Source organism: Frankliniella occidentalis, unplaced genomic scaffold (assembly GCF_000697945.3).
Source record: "Frankliniella occidentalis isolate FOCC.00 unplaced genomic scaffold, Focc_3.1 Scaffold118, whole genome shotgun sequence".
Taxonomy (NCBI): domain Eukaryota; kingdom Metazoa; phylum Arthropoda; class Insecta; order Thysanoptera; family Thripidae; genus Frankliniella; species Frankliniella occidentalis.
The window spans coordinates 515,419-531,545 of NW_026267246.1; the positions used below are offsets into that span (position 1 = coordinate 515,419).

The following is a 16,127-nucleotide window of genomic DNA, read 5'->3' on the forward strand; positions in this document are numbered from 1 at the left end:
GGGGCGGGAGGGGCGAGGGCCGCCTCAGGGGGCTGGCCTCTGTGTCATACTGTGACGAGGGGAGTGGGCGCCGCCCGCCAGCTCGACCAGCAGCCTGGCCAGCTCAGCCACCCCATGGGCCATAGCGGCGCCGGTATGGTGTACAGCAGCGCGCTGCACGGGGCGTTGGGCCCCCTTCCTCGTAGAGCCACCGGTCTTCAGGTGGAGTCGGACGCGCCCGTCCGACTCCAGCTCTGCAGCCGCTCTGAGCTCTCGCTCGTCCGCCCGGGTTGAGATTTCCTCGGGGGATAACTATCTTTCCGGCGTCAGTCATTTGGCGAGCAGAGAAGACTATCGGAGCGGAAAGGGGCGCAGAGAAGGGGTGCAGGAGGGGAGGGTGGTAGGGGGACGGGAGGGTGGCTTTTGTCTGCCGTGATCAGACTTGCGGGCTGCGATTAAAACTATGTCGCCGGGACTGAGGAAGCCGAGAGGGTGGGTTGGAGATCTTCATAGCCAAGAACGAAGCTGAGACGTGCACTACAAAAAGAGAAGCGAGCTGGGGGCGGGGCCTCTACTGCTGACTGAAGCCAAGGGCGAACTCAAAGGCACGGCGGCGGGGATTTTTTTTCTTTCTCCCATTTTCTTTGCTTCGGACACCTATACCTTCGACCCTACACGACTTTTCACCTCCGGCGAGAAAGGCCGGGGCTGAGGCCGGGGTAGGGCGAGGCGGGCAAAGCGGGCGAGGCCTGGGCCAACCGTACCATAACCCAGGCGGGCCGTCACCTCACTTCCCCCTCCCTCCCCTGCCCCCAGGTTTCCAAGCTCTTATCTGGCGTTGTCGGAGCTAGAGCGCGGGTCGGGGAAAGAAAGGAGTGGAGGCAGAGCGCAGGGCAGTCACTTTTGCTTTACGCGAAAATGAACTGGAGTGAGTGTGTGGGTGTGGTGTGTGAGTGAGTTGAAGAGGTGAGTGCGGGTTGGTAAGTTGAATGTGCAGGTGAGTCGGTGAGGTGGGTGTGCGGGTGAGTTAGTGAGTTGGTGTGCGGGTGGTTGAGTGTGCGGTTGGGTGAATGAATGCGCGGGTGGTTGAGTGTGCGAGTGAGTGAGCGGGTGAGTTCATGTGCGGGTGAGTTGAGTTAGTGAGTTAGTGTGGTGGGAGGGTGAGTGAGCGGGTGAGAGTGGCACTCTGTCACTGCTGTCAGCACTGAGGACGGGGGCTTCGCTGGCTGCGCGTGGTCCATCTCCATCTGCAGCGCCGGGCTCAAGTGGTGGTCAGGGCCCGCCACACGTGGTCCATCTGCGGCACAGCATCCCCGAGGCGGGGCGCTCCGTCCGGAGTGCCTGAGGCGGTGCCTGAGGCAGTGCCGGGGTGGGGCCAACTGAATATGTAATGAGGCGCGGAGGGCCCGGCCGCGCGGGGCCAGGGGCGGCCAGAGGCTGGGCCGTGCCTTATCTTGGAGACGCACTACAGCCCGGCGGGGCCACCCGGCGGAGCCCCCCCCCCCCTCCCTGTACTAACCGCGCTTTTTCACTTGGAATTTGCGAGTGTTGGTGACACTCCCTCCCGGTGATGAACGCGCTCGCCGTCCCCCAGCCTCAGCCCAGCCCAGGCCCGGGCCGGGGGGCGGGGCTAAGCAAGCGCCCCTGCGGGCCTGTGGGGTAGGCAGTCCCGTGACGCCCCCGCGCGCCGCGGGCTGGCCTACCCGGCTGCCGTCAGGCGCTCGAGGCCTTTAGGCGCCCCCGGGTCTGACCGCCTCTTGTCTTTCTGTTGCAGAGGGCCGCACCCTGGAGCTGCACTCGCCCGACGGCGTGCACGCGTGCGTGCTGCGCGCCGCCGACCAGCCGGACGCCACGGCGTGGTTCAACGCGCTGCACTCGGCGCTGCAGGCGCTCACGGCGCGGGCGCTGCAGCTGGCGGCGCGCACCCTGCAGGCCACCATGCAGGGCGCCGTGCAGGACCTCGTGCTCATGGGCTGGCTGGCCAGGAGGCCGCCCGATGCGCAGGTACGTCCTCTGACTTTGTACCGGGATGGTCGTCGGAAATATTCGCCGTTCAAGTCTGTTTCCATCTTTTTAACTTTTCTCCGTCGTTCAGCAGCGCTTTTGAGGTAGGGCTCTGCTTGTCGGCAGGCCCAGCGCCCCCCCTCCCTTTCGCTTCGTGTCCCTGTTATTACCTGTGTAATAGTGGCGTACAGCGAAATGTGATTGAACTTTGCTCTAACTGGGCGGATAACTTTGGTTTTCAGAACGGCCAGGCCAACTCGGAGAGCAGCGAGGACCCCGATCGGTGGCAGGCCGTGTTCGCCGCCGTCACGGATCGCGAGCTGAGGCTGTACGAGTCGGCGCCCTGGAGCCCGGAGGCCTGGGCGGCGCCAGTGGACACCTGTCCGCTGCTCTCCACCCGGCTGGTGAGCTCCAGCTCGAGCCGGCAGAACGAGGTCATCACGCTGGTGGTGCGGTGCGGCAGCCAGGACGGCGTGCAGGCGCACACGCTGCGCGCCGAGACCCACCGGGACTTGGCCACGTGGGCGCGCACCCTGGTGCAGGGGAGCCACAACGCCGTGGCTGCGCAGAGGGAGCTGGCTTGCAGTGAGTGCCGCTGACTAAACTAGTTGTCAATCTAACTTCTGTTTGACTCTTTGATTATTTTTGTGTTCTACTCTTCAGGGTGCGTGTGGCAAAGAAAACCCTGTCAGCTGTTACTGCATTATGAAGATGGCTTCACCCTAATTGAAGGCCAGGCTAATACGTTGGGCCGGGAACAGAAAGTTTTGATGAAGGCCCCGTTCGAAAGTCTACGCTCTTCAGGAGATGATGGCCTTAGGTTGCTGTGGCTGGACATAGGTGGTGATGAGGGAGAGATGGTAATGTATTTGTGTGACTCCTTTGTTTTTCTTCTGATGCTATTCTATACAACACTTATTAAACCTCTACTTTTCTTTTACAGGAGTTTGATTTAGAATCTTGTCCCAAACCATTTGTTTTCATCTTACACAATTTTTTGTCAGCAAAAATACATCGGTTAGGTTTATATGCGTAATTTTAGACTATTTCTATCTGCATGTGTAATTTATTTTTGACAGGCTGGCCTAGCTAAAGATGTCAATATATCTGGGGCTATGTACTGATATGATTTTAGAATCTTATAAGCTCTAATTAGCTGTGTTATGAATTTTGTACATTTGTATTAATTGAGGGGGAAAGTTTTACTTGTTCTCTTATAGCTCTAACAGTGAAGTGTTCTCTCGTTTTCAATAAGCTCTTAAGATAGTCAGTGGTAAAGGTCTCATTTTTCAAGTTCATCTAAATGTTATTTGTTTCCTGTGGTGTTAGAATTGGTGTCACCTGTATGTCTGTGTTTTGTCAAGATCTGAAACGTCACTAATCTCCAATCGCTGATTTTTCTTCTTTTTAGAAGTATTCTTACATACCTCAGCTCAGAAATACTGTAATGTGACCATTGTTTTCTTGAACATGAATTATTTATTTTTTATTCCAACAAAGATCCATTTGGAGAATTTTAACATTTGTTCAAGGAGTCTTATTTTTGTCTCCTATGCTCACCAAAAGCAATCCCAAAGTCTAATTACTTCAGTCAGGTATGATTTTATTTTACCTTTAAAATTTAATTACCATATAAATTTGGTTGTAAAACTTTTGATTTCATCTGTCATAGTTTGACGTTTTAACAAACATTTTTTAAAGTCAATGAGTGATATTTTATATGAAGTAACTAATATTTTCTGATTGCTAGTGAATTCTCCACTTAAAATGCTTTCCTATGGCGCCTATTTGAGGAAATGTCAGGTCTTCCATACATACCTTTGCCTGGTGGCAGAGATCTGTTAATAGAGACTCATTGTTCAATAGAAAGCATAGATTGAGAATCATTTTCTGACTCATACTGTTAATGTCAATGTTTACCTAGCGGCCCTCGGTTTACCTGCTTAGGAGTAAGCTTTGGTATATCATTTCTGTAGTTCTCCGTTGCTACATGTCTATCCTCTTTTCATTATTCTTTTAAAATGGACCACAGTTAAGGTATAATCTCTTGGGCTTTTCTCTTAATAAATTGTAGATTATCATCAATAGTTATGATTAATTCCATGCTAAAGCTGATGACTCAAAAATATGACACAATGTGTAATCCCAGATGACTCTCTCTCACCTGAATAATACTGTGAACCTATCAGATTATATACACAGATCACAGCAATTTTGCCACTATGCAGCGTGAAAGAGAAAAAAGAGTGACCTTAACATTTTTTCTGTTCCCTTTTTGTCCGTCTGGTCACGGGCAACATGCTGGACATGTGAACAATGTGTGTGGAATTTTTGTTTATAAACATATTGTGCTGACAGTGCACTCAAACTGTTTGTGTGTTAAACGTTGTTTGCTACATGGGGGCCTGTTTTCCATCTTGTTTCAGTTTTTAGGATGAATTCATTTTACTGTGATTAAAAATTAAATGTGTTGTTACTTTGTAAGTTTAGAGAGGAGCTCAATATAAATAGCATTGACTTGATTCAGCAACAGCAAGCAAATTGTTAATTTGTACTGCTGTTGAAAAGTAATATAGATAGTCTTATAAGTACCTGATGTTAAATCAGAGTTCTTCTAAACTCCCTCACTTTTTAATTTCTGACCATAAATTGAGGTCATAAATAGATTGCACAAATTATATACTTCAGAGTACCTGTACCCAAAGCCATGGCCTGTTGCGACCTCTCATTTATAGTACTAGATATTTAAAGATCTATTATGTGTACATATAATAGTAATTTAGTGTTCAAGGGCACCTGTGTTTCTTTGAAAATTTATTTATGTTTATTAAACACATTACTCAAGAGTGAAACTGGAGAGAAACAATTAAAAAGCAAATCTGTTAATTTTAAACTTTTGTTTATCTGTCATTTGTTTTATAAATTGAGCACATTTTTGGGTTTATATTTTAAATTTGACTTTTTGAAATACCTACAGTGTAACCTAGTGATTTTTTAATGAGATATAAGTACCTTATTCCTTTAAAACAAATGTCAATTTTTCCTGTTAATAGAGAAAATCTGAAAATGTCTTGCCTAGTGGCCTATGCCCCTCTTTTTTCTATCTAAGTTGTGTCAGGGTTTAATGGTGAATGTATTAATGAAATGTTCAAGTTTGTAACCAATTTTAAGGTACTGATCAGGCTCTTCCTCTTTATTTTCTATCCATCCCCATCTTGTTTTCTTTGTCTCAACCGTGTATAGACTTCTCATCAATATTATTTTTTACATTAAAGGAAGATGTACGAATGCAACACAATGAGCGTCCCTGGTGAAAAAAGGGGTTCAGAGTGGCAGTTAAAGGGCAAATAATGGGCACTTCTGCAACTTAGCTGCCTTTTAGTTAGGAGGCAGTTATGTAGATTGTGTTGCTGCTAGTGCATTGAAGTGGCAAGGAAGTGGTGTCAAAGATCAGAAGTTGCAAAGCTGTTTAAGTTCTACACCATGTTGAGACAGCCATTGTGCTGTTGTGTAACGTCCACGCGTTCCCAGCAGAGACTCGTAGACCTTACTTTACAAAAATAGCAGGTGACTACACTTGTCGCCTCTCCAACAGGCAGTTGTCTTAGTTTAACATCCAGATTAGATATGGCTCTGTTGGCATGGTGATTCTTCAGTGAGAGCTAACTTTCTGCTCCAGTGACACACTAATGCCACTAAAAATGCAACTTTAAATGTGCACTTCTTCATTCCCTGATGGGCACTTCTGTGCTACTCCAATGCCACTTAATTTGACCGTTTCATTACTCCTTTGATATCACTCTAAAGTATCTTCAGTGCCACTTCAAAGATAGAACCTTTTCTACACCTTCATTGCTATTTGTATGACACTCACTGAAATGCCACCTGGGCTGACTGACACTTTGCTGCCACTCACTTGCCCCCACATTGCCACTTTGTCTCTTAACTTTTTTATCCAGGGTATCTTTAACGCTGGCGTTGGAATAACGCTGGGGAAGTGGTCAGATCACGGTGATCAGGGGGACCCGAGACCTTCCGGGCATTGTTCTAACGCTAGCGGTGGACGCTTTCATCGTTGCGATCGTAAACCGCCTTAAAGGCTTCAGATAGAATATGATGTTTGTTAAATGCACTCCACCTAGTTTTTGATCCAATGTTTCCTCTTTTGTTGTCTTTTTTGTTTCAATTCAACTGTTTTGCTGGTTTCCATCAGAATTTTAAAATTGCTTACAGTTTTAACTCGTCTTCTATCTGTCTTTAACATGTGGCTTTTAATTTGAATGAAATTCACAAATAAATGTGCGTCTTATGATGCTTTCTTTCAATTTAAAATCCTACTCATTACCGCTCATTACCATCATACTATCGTTGTGTACCCGGGTCCAGATTGGCATTCGTATATCGGCATCGGCCTCCAAATCGATTGCCATGACCTCCCTGACCCACCAAGCCGTAGGGGACGTACCCAGGCCCCGCCCACTTTCGTTTGAACTGTTGGCCCCTTGCCGCCGCTGCCCTCGCTCTTCTTCCCTTTTCCCCCCTCCCCCTTTACCTCCCCAATCTTTGATCATCTCGGAATTTTTCATAGTCGTATCAACACTGCTGTATTTTGAAGATCAGTGGTGTTTTCTGCTAGAAACTTTCTTTTCTGCTAATCTGCAGAATCATTACGTTTTAAGGTTTGTTTGTTGTGGACAGTTCTATTTTGTGGCTGGTGTGAGTTTGAAATGTTGCCAGATTTGATTTATTTATCAGTATACTCTTCCTTAGCCGGTTGTATTCTCATTGTTGATTGCATCAATCTCTTTCAGACAAGGTTAATTCATGCAAACAATGGTCCAAAGAGTGTTATTGATTGGTAGTGGGATCACCGCTGCACTGACAGGTGCTTTACTCAGAAAACAAGCTGCAGATCGTATCACTTTAACAATATGGGACAAAGCTAGAGGTGCAGGTGGTCGTATGAGTACTTCCCGCAGTTCTGGAGATTCAGAATGTTTAGCCGATCTAGGCGCCCAGTATATTACAGTCCTTCCAGAAAATTTTGAAAAGAACCGGTTTGTAGTCCAATGAAACTACTATTTTCTGTGTTTTCAGAAATTGTTTCAACCCTCGGTTTTGGCTTTGTTAATGCTGTTTATTGATCTTAACATTTTTTGTTCAGAGAAATATATGGAAACTTATTAGAAAATCAGATCATTGAACCTTTAGTTCTTGGAGCTGTCAGTGGTATGAAAGAGTTTCCCTCTGGTACTCAGCATTTTGTGACACCCAATGGTATGAGTTCACTGGTCAAATACTTGATTTCACTGAGTGCTCCGGAAGACACTTTGTTCCAGCATCACGTTTCCGCAATCACGCAAATAGGAGAAAAGTTGCAGGTATTGTGATTTTTATAAAGAGAAACTTTTGGTTGACTATAAATTTAATATTTTAATCTGCTCGATGAATTAATTTTATTTTTTGTCAAAGGTTGAGACAACAACAGGTACAAAGGAGGAGTTTGATGTTGTTATTCTAACTCTACCTGCACCACAAGTTCTCCAGTTAGGTGGAGATGTACCTCTGCTGTTAAAAAGCCAACCAGAGCTTGAAGATGGATTGAGAGCTGTTAAATTCAGCTCACGTTATGCATTAGCATTATATTTCAATAGTGGTGATGGGCAACATGAGCCGTGGGCAGCCAAGTATATAGATAATAATCCTGTTTTCCGCTATGCTTCTATTGAGAACAGAAAAAGAAACAGACCAGAAAAACCCCCAGCTGCTGTTTTTCACAGCAATGTCAAATTTGGCTCTGAAAACATTGAAAAAACTCTGATTGATATGGAACCAATTCTTCTAGAAGAATATAAAAACCTGTTTCCTAAATGGCCAAAACCAGCGGCAATTAAATGCCATAAGTGGAGATATTCCCAGGTGATTTACCCTTCTCAGAAAGTATATTTTGAGTTAAGCCTGCTTGATTATCTGGTTATTATACATGCTATAATTATCTCATGATTAATAGGTCACATCACCTTTTCCTGGAAAGATTGGAGGAATCAGCATCCTGAAAAAACCTCTTCTAATAAGTGGTGGTGATTCCTTTACTGGATCTGGTTTCGATAATTGTATTGAATCAGCAAGGTGCCTCACCAAAAATGTGTTGGAATTTCTAGAAACATAGTGGATTAATATTTAAGTCTGAATAGATCTTCAGTAAGAAAAAAAATTGGGTTTAAACCATTTTATTTTGATAAATAAACCACTGCTTTCTCATTAGTTCAAGTAAATTATTCAATTTATAAATTTTAATCTGTACAAAAGAAAACACTGTGCAGGCAACACATTACTAAGTCTAAGTATATACATACACCAATGCTCAGCACTTAACGTACAATTGTTCCTTAAAACATATACTACAACACTTTTGCCAAGTAATTCAAATAAATATTCAAGTAACACAACACATATAAACCAATCTTGTAGAAATTAATATACTATCAGCAGGAGGTAATATAGCGAAAATAATATATATATATACATACAGAGAATAGTAAACCTTTAAAATGAATGAGAACCACGCTCAATTCAACTTTTGCTTCATGCATTTGAACAGTATAAGTGCAGCACACACACATACTCATCTTAAGACATAAAGTCAAAGCAGTTACAGATGTAACTTCAAAGAGAAATCTTGAATTACTGCAATAGAGAGAAAGACTTCACAGGCAATCTAAATAAAAAAGAAGCTGATTGCATTTTAAAATCTTGCACAAGATAAATTGCTTGTTAGTGTGATGAGCCACAAAAGGCATACATTTATTGCTTACGATGCCATTACTAATACTAAGACCCACTTGCAAGGAGTACAGAATTATCTAGGAAATATTGAGCTTGAGAGGAATGTCTTCATGTACACACCTTGGCAATTTATCACTTGGCTTTGCCCCTTTGAACCAAGTTGATAAAAGATAGGATCGACCACAATGCCAGTTTTACTTCTAAAACAAGAAAACAGACAGGACGTCTTACTTCAAACTATCCATGAGACGTAAATGTACTTGGCACCACACAATTGAAATAAACCTTCGCCAGGAATGGCAAACTCATGACATGAATCATGATTTTAATTTCCAACAAGCTCACCATCTTTGAATGAATCTGTGGGGACTAACTTGAAGACAGCATCAGTCTAGCCGTACCTTGTATACAAAGTATTCAACCTTCACTTGAATTCAGGAATATTTGACTTCAATGTTCTAAACCTACCATCAAAACTAAGCACGGTTCAACAGCAGACTTTCCAAATTTTTTTCCCCTAATACATGCAGTTACCATTATTCATGCAATCATATTCCTGATACGTTTGGGAGGATGAGAGTAATAATAACTCCTTGTCAGGCAACAGGAAAACATTACCAGATCCTCCTGGTAAACCATGAGAGTTTCCATAGAAAAACATCTTAACAGATTGGTCAGAGGGAAATCTCGACAGAATTTTCAAATTGGATATGGTGCATGCATTTCACATAGGCTATTATTATCAAGTCTTTAATAACAATAATAATTTAAAAAAATTAAAGCAAAGACAGTCAAATTTAAGGGTGGGATGCATATTAAAATAATTGTATGGGGAACTTTTTAAATTTAAATTTTATATTTTAAATCTTTACTGACAATGCCACAGAAAGGGCTGAGAAAGTTCAACAAATTTTCAGCAGAGGAAACTGGTCCACAGTATGGCACATGGAGCGAGAAATAATGGTGTTCAGAGCCACAAACTGCATTAATTTATGTTAAATTTATTCATCTTTGAAAAAAATTTGTTCAGAATGATGTATAAGTGAAATACCATTTAAACTTCTGAAAAAGTACATAAAGCTATTGAGGTAAGGGCAAAATAAGAGAAACAGTAGTGTTATTTGGGATACAAACTATAGGTAACTATATAACAATAGAATCAAAAGCATAAAAGAAAAACTTAACACCCCTCATTGCACATTCCTTCATTTAAAAAAAAAAAAAAAAATCAGTATGAAATTTGCTGTATAATTTTTGAATCTAAACTTAATATAATAAAGGGAAGGGCACAGGGTAACCTACAAAAGAGGTGCCATTAGAATACAATAGCAAATCAGATAACACAGTCATAACATTATTTTATGGAAAATACAAGTTTGACTATATCTGTGAAGTCAGCTTGGAACGAATCACCTTCCATCTAGTTGGCAGACACAGAAAAATGTTTACATTATCACTCATTTAAGCACACAAGCACACAAATTTATCAACACAAACATACATACTTACATACACAGATATATACAAACACACAATCACTATTTTCATTTACAGGCTCCCCCATTTATGAGATACCATAATCCCAGAATTAAAAATATAGACAGAATATTTACAGATTTCTTTCTGCAAGTGCATGTATATAAAACTTAAGTCATACAGCAGCCCTACACAAGATATCAAAATGGCAGTTATCTGCAGTTTGAAAAACAATGTGGTCTCTTATAAATACACAGCTGATCTTTGTTAATTGACGAACAATACTTCTCCCTCTCGGCACAGAGATTCAAACCATTATTTTAAAGTAACAAGTAACAAGAAATTTTTCACTCAAAATTTTTGATTTGATTTTTTTCAACCACATTGCTTTTTGATGATTTTAGTCCTATTGTCAGATTGGAAGAACACTTAGGTGCACCTATGATTCAAATGGTATTTGTGTGTATTTAAACCTACTTACACCAGAAAAACATGTAAGTTTATGATACATTTCTGTTCATAGTTTATAGGCTAAAAGAATCCATGGAATTTAATTTGAAAGTCAGCAGTCTAACCTTTAATCTTATCATTATTTGAAAAAGAAATTCAGAGATTATGCTTTGGTATTTAACTGATGAACCTAATACTGAAACAATAACAAGGCCTCAGTAATGTCAAGGCTTACAACAATTAAGACAAAGTGACTTACAGTATTGTAATTCAACATCAAATGCAGTTCAAATTAATAATATAAAACTAGCATGACTCCAGTGCAAAAGATATCACATTTATACTAGGTACCACACAAAGAGTCTAAAGAGTAAACCGGTAGTAATGCCGAGAAGCTTTTTCAGTAGACTGCTCATACAAAACTTTAGTTTTTTTTTTTCCTTTTTTTTTAAAGTCAAAGTTAACAGAGGTAGGTCTCCTACAAAGGTAATGACAAGAAAATTTCCAAAATACAGGGAGCACCTGACAAGAAAAGTTTAGCTGTTAACGAAAGGCAGAGTATGAAAGGTTTTCAGCAGAATCACTCCCCTCTCTCCCTTATTTCCAAGCTATTACATATCACTCAGTGGGATACTGACACCAAAGGTTCCTTCAGTTGTACGTGATTTGGCTACAAATTCTCGATATTGCTTATTGAGAATACAGGGGAAAGAGGGGGATGCGAGATAATAGGAAATGAATTTCAGAGCTACTCTGAGTAGTACAGGGGGACGCGCATGCTATATTAGGATGGATCTTAAACTATTTTGGGTTAAAGGTCAAAGGCTTTCATCACTTTCGACTCCTCCTTGCATCACTGAATACTCTCCTCCTTCTTGGGATGAATCTTGGGCTGGCACAGAACTCTCTTCACTTTGATAGTTTTCCTCTGAAAATTGTACCAGGCATTTTAAATTAATTATAGGATTGACTATGGATGGCATAGTATAGGTATGATAAAAGGTAACAAAATAAATCACTCACCTGCATGTGTTTGTGTAGAATCGTCTAATGTATCAGCTTGGCTTAGATTTCGACTGATAGCCGGATCTATAGCATCTTTAATTTGGCTATTAGCACCTTTTGGGTCTAGATCAGTAGCCCAACTAAAGTGCATCAAGGAAAGATGGGAGTTTCCAAGTTTTTTGTGGACCTAAACCAGATAAAATTTGTGTAAGGCTTGATACAAATACTTTTACCATGTGATACATATACTGCAGTTAAACTATTTTCAGTTTGCATACCTTCCCAGTAAGGTAGTAGACTAAACTTTCTTTTGGAACAATTTCCTTTAATTCCTCTAGCTCTTTTAAAGCTTCTGCATAGCGGCCTGCTGCAAAGAATATAGATGCTCGGTGGAATTTACAAAGAGGGTTCTTTGGATCATTAGCCACTGCATCACTTAATGTTTGAAGGGCTTTGTCTGCTTTCTGTAGTGCATGCTGAGCCTGCAAAAAAAGGAAGGAGTAGCTTAACAACTTCAAAGTATTTCTTGTTCGTAATGGAAAAACTTTTGTCCTCTGTAAAACAACTTACCACACCAATGTGACACATAAGAATAGAGCTTTGGGGATGAATGGCCAGAGCTTTCTTGAAATGGAATTCTGCTAGTTGGTACTGTTCTTCTTTAGAATAAATAGTCCCAATGCCATACCATGCATTGTAGTGTCTAGAATCCAATCTTACAGCCGACCGGAAAGTACTCATGGCCCTATCTAACTCTTCGGTAGTCACATACTCATGACCTAAGAGAGTGTAGGCATAAGCGAAACTGGGGTCAACTTGCACAGCCCGCTGGAAAAATTTAATAGCAGCGTCATGTTCTTTTTGTAAGCTGAAACAATTGCCTGCTGCACACCATGCAGCAGGAGACATTCGATCTTGCTCCACTAACTCTTGGGCAAGAGCTGAAAGTTCTACTTCACGTTGAAGGTGCCATAGAACAGTGCTCATTATTTCCATCATTTGAGTCCTATGTGGCTCACGATCTCGAACCTCCCGGAAGTACCTAACCAAAATCATATATACTTGAAAATTTGATAAAAGAATTAAATCAACTTACATATGTGTTAAGATTATTTAATAAACATACCTGAGAGATGTCTCAAAATCACTGAGCTCAAAATATGCTTTACCCATCAGAGCTAGAACCCATCCTGTGTTGAAATGCTGAGGTGGAAGAGCCTCCAGGCATTCAATGGCCTTGCGGCAATTGTACTGTGAGAGGTGCTGATATGCAGTACCAATTTCTCGCAACAATGCCATGAGGCCTTCTGTTAGGATAAACATTTTGCTAGTTAAGTACAGTAGAGGTTACCACACCAAACATATTGAAGGTAAGCAAAAGTTACCAGCTGACTGCTTCTGAAGTAGAAGTGCCTGTTGAGAGGCGTTTACTGAAGAAGATGATGTGTTGAAGTTTGCTTTACTGTCTGTTGAAGAAATGGTTTCAGTCTTTTCACACTCCATCACATTTGTAGACTTATTTCGTTCATTAAGTTCATTGTAGGATGACTTATTGCTTAAGGAAGCTTTGGACATATTTCTAGTCTTAGTTTTCCTTGACGGTGATTTTGGAGTAACAAACTTATTACGACTTGGGCTTTTGTTATTTTCCTTAAAAACCCAAAGCAAGGTTAGTAATTTTTACAACAGAATAAATTCATCGATAATTTTGAAGGAAGAGAGGGCCAGTTTTACCTTTACAGAATAGTTACTGCTGCTAAACAGCCTAGAGCTACGCCTGACATTTTGTCCATGATGTCCTACAAGAAGTGATGAATTGGGGAGTGGTGCTGCTGTCTGGGTTGCATGGCTTGTGTTCCCTGATTGAGAGAACACTTTACCTTGAAGCGGGGTTTCTTTCCGATTCAATATATGCTAGGAAACAAACAATAAGAAATTGTACACAAGCTTTCCTGAACAGATAATAAAAATAAATCATTCAAGAGAAGACAAAAGTTGCCTGACTTGAAAGTTCAAGATACACACTTGGAAACATATAAAACTTACCCCAACATGAGTGCGAGGTCTACTAGTGCGCTTTGCTAACACCTTCTGATCATTCGCCTCTAACAACATATTTGATGACTGTACAGGTGACATAAATGTAACACTGTCACTTGAGGCTGGAGACTCAAGAGGAAGGACTCCAAAGCTGTAAACATTACACTACAGCATTAAACAAGGAGCAGAATACGTAGTTAAGAATTAACACAATATGAGATAAATACTACCTTGGCGTTAGAGGACTTAGAGAACCATATGACAAGGCACTGAGAAACCGTGATGATTTAGCTGTGGTTGAGGGTGGGAGTGGATTCGCTAATGGGCTGTCGTCTGGAGTAAATGTGAGGCGTGGAACTTGAGAATAACACTGCACTACCTGAACAGGGGTGCTAGAGAGAAAACACAACAGAAATAGTGAAAAGGATTGCAATTTTGTCAAAGTAGAGAGAAAAAACAAAGAAGAACTTACGAATTAACTGTGTGAAAAGAGGATTCAAATGCAGTGCAAGACACATTGCCACTGACTGTCCCACCACCAGAGCTAGAATGTGTAGTGCTGTCATCACTTTGATTGTTCACTAAGGCAATGACTGGATTACTTCCATGGCACATTGCAAAACTATCCAAGTGTTGAACTTGAAAACTTTTCTGAGGATCTGGCTTTTCTCCTCTATGACATAACTCAGCAAATGATTGCCAGAGAAATGGATTTAAGATTAATGCCTGAAGATGAAAAGTTAGATTAGACACATGCTGTACAAAAATACAGTGAAGTTTGGGTTAAATTTTAATTCAGTAAAAATGAACAAACTTTGCTATATGCTTCAGCTGCACAGGTTCCTCTCTCAGTTTGTGAACATATTTTCCCCAAAAGCTGAAGAGCAAAAGGAGCTTGGTCCCCAAAATCAGCAACAACCTTCTCAAGTGCTTTAGAATTTAGGATGTCTCCCCCTGTTAGGACACTCTCTGCCTCAGACAATCTAGAAAATTAGTAGAAGAGATAATTAGAAATACAAAAACTTAGTTGGTTGCATATAGAATTGTACTTAATATGATGAAGGTACTTACTTTTGAAGGTCCATGCAACATTTGGCAAGTAAAAATCTGCATTGAGGGCAACTAGCTCCCTTCCCTCGAAGGACTGCATATGCCTGATTGGGCTTTCCTGCTCTATAATAGCAAGATGCTAATAGAAACAATGTTTCATCAGATTCCACTGAAATAAATATTAAAAGCTGATTAAAGCACCAGTAACGCATTTTTGTGAAACCAACAAGGTAAAATATTGTAGCCTTACCTTCAGCACAAAGCCTTTCTGCTAGAAAAATGGCATCTGAATAGGCATAATGATTTAAACAGTGCCAAATAGCAGCCTAAAAATATTATTTAAAAAAGGAAAGAAAAACAACTTTGTTAGATAACGGAATAACATAAGTAGCACTGTTTTTTTAAACAACGTGAGTTGTCACAGCACAGACAGAACATCAGTAAAATTCCTTTCTCCTTAAATAAAAATCTGTTTGATGATGGGTGGGGGAAGTGACAGATCCACTTTATAAACAAGGTTATATTACTAGTACCACTAATCCCCAATGCAGTAAACTCAACAAAACAGTTTAATTCAGTAATTGATTAATAACATCAATACATAGGAATACAAAAATATCTTGAATTTTGGTAATTGTGTTTGAATTTAAGGTAAAATGAAATCATCTTTGTCAGAATTGACAAACCCTGAACTAATAAAAAATTTGGTCCATCAGCTTTCCCAGAGACAACAAAAACAACCAAAAACACAGACATTGAATAATTAAAGTGCTGAAAAACGACGAAACGCACCATTTCAGAGATTTCACATAATCGAATGATTTGATAATGAATTAAATATGAACGACCGAAAAAAACTTGGGCAGTCTACGAAATTAAATACGATTTCGGTTATTAATACTCCACAAAAAGGGTGACAACACATTTGAGCAATGCACAGAACATTTAATTTCATGACACTGGGCATAGTAGCGCAATAACAACAGCGCAATTACTGCCGTGTCCCTTCTTTCATAATGAAAAAAAATAAATTGGCAGACGGGGTTACAAGGCAAACATAGAAAGGCGTTCAAGCCAACCAATTTAAAGGCTTGCCAAGGAGAAACCAACGGCCTGAGAAATTTTAAATACACGGTCATACCTGAACAGGCTCTTGAACAAGCATAATGAAGGTAAATCCAGACTGAAATCCTTGAAAAAAAAATCGTAAAAGAGATTTCTCAACCCTTGAAAAGGAACCCCACTAGTTCTTCACCACCATCTTGTGGACTACTGGATTTCATTTGTTTGGTTTGGTTACGGTGGTACCAAGATCTGACCCGATATGACCACTAGAG

General features: G+C 41.1%; 3 protein-coding genes across 4 annotated transcripts in view; 2 read left to right on the forward strand and 1 right to left on the reverse strand.

Annotated features, from left to right (window-relative positions):
- The window catches only part of LOC113204014 (beta-1-syntrophin), a 33,097-nt gene extending 26,804 nt beyond the window's left edge, over window positions 1-6,293 (forward strand). Inside the window, exons 3-6 of the mRNA XM_026419014.2 lie at window positions 1,754-1,983; window positions 2,226-2,568; window positions 2,647-2,843; window positions 2,927-6,293. Of these exons, the coding sequence (XP_026274799.1) occupies window positions 1,754-1,983; window positions 2,226-2,568; window positions 2,647-2,843; window positions 2,927-3,019 (863 nt within the window). The 3' untranslated portion in view covers window positions 3,020-6,293. The remainder of the gene's footprint in view (window positions 1-1,753; window positions 1,984-2,225; window positions 2,569-2,646; window positions 2,844-2,926) is intronic.
- Window positions 6,294-6,501: 208 nt separating this feature from the next.
- On the forward strand, window positions 6,502-8,247 carry LOC113204016 (renalase). 2 transcript variants are annotated; one of them, XM_026419016.2, is made up of 5 exons: window positions 6,502-6,662; window positions 6,795-7,040; window positions 7,148-7,364; window positions 7,456-7,902; window positions 7,994-8,247. In XM_026419016.2, the coding sequence occupies exons 2-5, from the start codon at window positions 6,808-6,810 to the stop codon at window positions 8,150-8,152; spliced, it is 1,056 nt and encodes a 351-aa protein (XP_026274801.1). In that variant the 5' UTR covers window positions 6,502-6,662; window positions 6,795-6,807; the 3' UTR covers window positions 8,153-8,247. The 2 variants fall into 2 exon arrangements, with proteins under 2 accessions (XP_026274801.1, XP_026274802.1); XM_026419017.2 differs by having other exon boundaries at window positions 6,554-6,699.
- LOC113204012 (cell division cycle protein 27 homolog) lies at window positions 8,198-16,092 on the reverse strand. Its single transcript, XM_026419013.2, has 14 exons — window positions 15,932-16,092; window positions 15,041-15,116; window positions 14,812-14,959; window positions 14,555-14,723; window positions 14,213-14,466; window positions 13,971-14,132; window positions 13,747-13,891; window positions 13,435-13,614; window positions 13,086-13,350; window positions 12,827-13,007; window positions 12,271-12,742; window positions 11,979-12,182; window positions 11,719-11,887; window positions 8,198-11,623 (listed from the first exon to the last, which is right to left on the reverse strand). Exons 1-14 carry the CDS (start codon window positions 15,953-15,955, stop codon window positions 11,514-11,516), a joined length of 2,559 nt encoding a protein of 852 aa, XP_026274798.1. The 5' UTR covers window positions 15,956-16,092; the 3' UTR covers window positions 8,198-11,513.
- Window positions 16,093-16,127: the final 35 nt, after the last annotated feature.